This window comes from Protobothrops mucrosquamatus, unplaced genomic scaffold, assembly GCF_001527695.2.
Source record: "Protobothrops mucrosquamatus isolate PMUCROS unplaced genomic scaffold, P.Mucros_1.0 scaffold14, whole genome shotgun sequence".
Taxonomy (NCBI): Eukaryota; Metazoa; Chordata; class Lepidosauria; order Squamata; family Viperidae; genus Protobothrops; species Protobothrops mucrosquamatus.
This window is the reverse complement of record NW_015386401.1, coordinates 2,471,547-2,474,345: the sequence shown is the minus strand read 5'-3', so window position 1 is coordinate 2,474,345 and position 2,799 is coordinate 2,471,547. Positions and strand designations below refer to the sequence as shown.

The window sequence follows — 2,799 nt, the reverse complement described above, 5'->3', positions numbered from 1 at the left end:
GTCCTTGACGTGTGACCACAATTGTGCCCATTGCTAAACAAGGCAGCTGTTAAGTGAGTTTCGCCCCATTTCACAACCTTGTTTGCCACAGTTGTTCAATGAACCATTGCCGTTGTTAAGCGAATCATGCAGTTGTTAAGCGAACCTGGCTTCCCCCCCCCCCATTGACTTTGCTTGTCGGAAGCCAGCTGGGAAGGTTACAAGTGATGATCACGTGACCCTGGGGCAGGGCAGCTGTCATAAGTACATGCCAGTGGCCAGCTTTCTAAAGTAGTCCTTTTTAAAAATTCCTTTATGTGCTCGCTTATTTTAACGCAGCACACTGAAATCATGTCTTAATAATGGCAGGGGAGTGGAAAAACTGACTGTTGCTGATTCTGAGGCTTATTGTGGGCAGCAGGTCAGAAAGAGGAGGTTAATTACTCCAGAGTTGGAATAATCCCAGGTTACAGACTAACTTTGCCATCATGGTTTTAAAGTGATTTGAAATGGACTTGGTTGCTACGTGACTCGTTTCTCCCCCTTGTAGGATCAAGTAGTTCATGCGACAGCTAAAAATATCCCTTGGATTTCCATAAAAACTAAAAAATCTCCAGTTTCACAGAGCAGGAGCTGTGATGATTAAGCTGGTTTGGAATTAGATTCAACTCTCAATTCAAATCAGGTTCTGCCAGGGTAAAAACTCCTGAATACACAAATAACATACCTTTTTTTTTCTTCATCTTATCAAAGCTCTTTCATCCCCCGGACTGCAATGGGCCGAAAAAAGATACAGATTAGCCGAATCTTGGACCAACGGAACCGGCAGGTAAGTACCTCTTAAGCAGAAGTGGACTGGCAATCAGATGGACTTCTGACCAGATTTTTCTGCTATGGACTACAGCTCCCATCATCTCTAGCCAACCTGGAGAGACTTTTTAAATTGAAGTAGCCATTTTAAAAGTCATAGGGCTGTAAGTTGAGCACTATCTGGAAGGAAGGAAGGAAGGAAGGAAGGAAGGAAGGAAGGAAGGAAGGAAGGAAGGAAGGAAGGAAGGAGGGAGGGAGGGAAGGAGGAGGGAGGAAGGAAGGAAGGAAGGAAGGAAAGAAGGGTGGGAGGGAGGAAAGAAGGAAGGAAGGAAGGAAGGGGAAGGAAAAAGGAAAGAAGGGAAGGAAAAAGGAAAGAAGGGAAGGAAGGAGGAAAAGAAGGGAAGGGAAGGAAGAAAGAAAGAAAGAAAAGGAAAAAGGGAAGAGAGGAAAGATAAAAAAGAAGAAAAAGGAGCTTATCAGAGAAGAAAAGGTTTAAAAACTTGCTGACTCATTACACTTGTTAAAGGGACCGTGCTCTCCACCCACTTAGCCAGAAACATTATTAAGTGACTTTGGATAATACTTTTTTTTCTTAATCCAGGCTTCTCACAGGATTGTTTGGGGATAAAATGAGACATACCTCAGTCTACACCCTTTTCAGTTCTCAAAGTCACTTGTCTTTGGGAGTTAACTCATGAACCAGAGTCAACAACCATCAGTTTGCCCAGCTTAGCTGCACGGTTGAGAAATGCAGGCCCAAAACGTTTTGAAGCAAAGAAAGAGCGAGAAAAGAAGGACCTGAATAGCATTACGGGGGGCTTAAGGAGGAAGTAACACAGGGGCCTTCAAACTTGGCCCTTTTATGACTTGGGGACTTCAACTCCCAGAATTCCTCAGCCAGGCACGCATGCCTGGCTGAGGAATTCTGGGAGTTGAAGTCCCCAAGTCATAAAAGGGCCAAGTTTGAAGACCCCTGGAGTAACACCTTTGTGTTGACAGAAACTGAGTGCCAGATGATTCTTTAGACTTTAAATTCCTGGCCCCAGTTGCAAGTTGGCCAAATCTGCCCCATTTCTTACAGGTTAGACCTCAACTTACAACAGTTCATTTAGTGACCTTTCAAAGTTACAAGTGATAGTTACAATTGTTTTTCACACTTACTGACTGTTGTGGCGTCCCCATGGTCTTGTGATCAAAACTGAGAGGCTTGGCCACTGATTCACGTTTATGACGGTCGCAGTGTCCCGGGGGGGGTCACGTGATCCCCTTTTGCGACCTTCTGCCAAGCAAAGTCAACGGGGAAGCCAGATTTCCCTCATAACCGTGTTACTAACTTAACAACCGCAGTGATTCACTTAACAACTGTGGCAAGAAGGGTCGTAAAATGGGGCCACTTGACAAATGTCTTGCTTAGCGACGGATTGGGCTCGATTGTGGTTGTTAAGGACTGCCTGTATTTTGTTTCCCCTGCCCTGTGTTAGGTCACGTTCACCAAGAGGAAGTTTGGGTTGATGAAAAAGGCCTACGAGCTCAGCGTCCTGTGTGACTGTGAGATCGCCCTGATCATTTTCAACAGCACCAACCGGCTCTTCCAGTATGCCAGCACGGACATGGACAAGGTTCTCTTGAAGTACACGGAGTACAGCGAACCCCACGAGAGTCGAACCAACTCGGATATTCTGGAGGTAAAACGTGGGAAGGCTCCTAAAATTCAAAGGTGCTTTTTTCAGCAGGCAGCTGAAAAACAATTTCCTTGTTTTCTTGTTTCACTTCTCATCCAAGAAGCTTCTTCAGCTCTGACTGGATGGGGGGGAGTGGAAGGATTTATACTCCTTGCAGACAGCTGGTCATTTGCATTCTTTTAGAGCAGGGGTCCCCAACCCCTGGTCCGTGGACCGGTACCTTGCCAGCAACCGGTCCGCACAAACAAGCTGTCAACGCTGCAAATACTGTATATTCTTGCTTTGACAATATGCAGAACTGTCTGGTATTTTTATAGTTAAATCAGGG

At 45.4% G+C, this 2,799-nt stretch overlaps 1 protein-coding gene across 1 annotated transcript in view; it reads left to right on the top strand.

The window, feature by feature from the left end:
- The first annotated feature begins 754 nt into the window (after window positions 1–754).
- Window positions 755–2,799, top strand: part of LOC107282860 (myocyte-specific enhancer factor 2B-like) — a 10,387-nt gene continuing 8,342 nt past the window's right edge. The window contains exons 1-2 of the mRNA XM_015810692.1: window positions 755–808; window positions 2,271–2,474. Of these exons, the coding sequence (XP_015666178.1) occupies window positions 755–808; window positions 2,271–2,474 (258 nt within the window). The remainder of the gene's footprint in view (window positions 809–2,270; window positions 2,475–2,799) is intronic.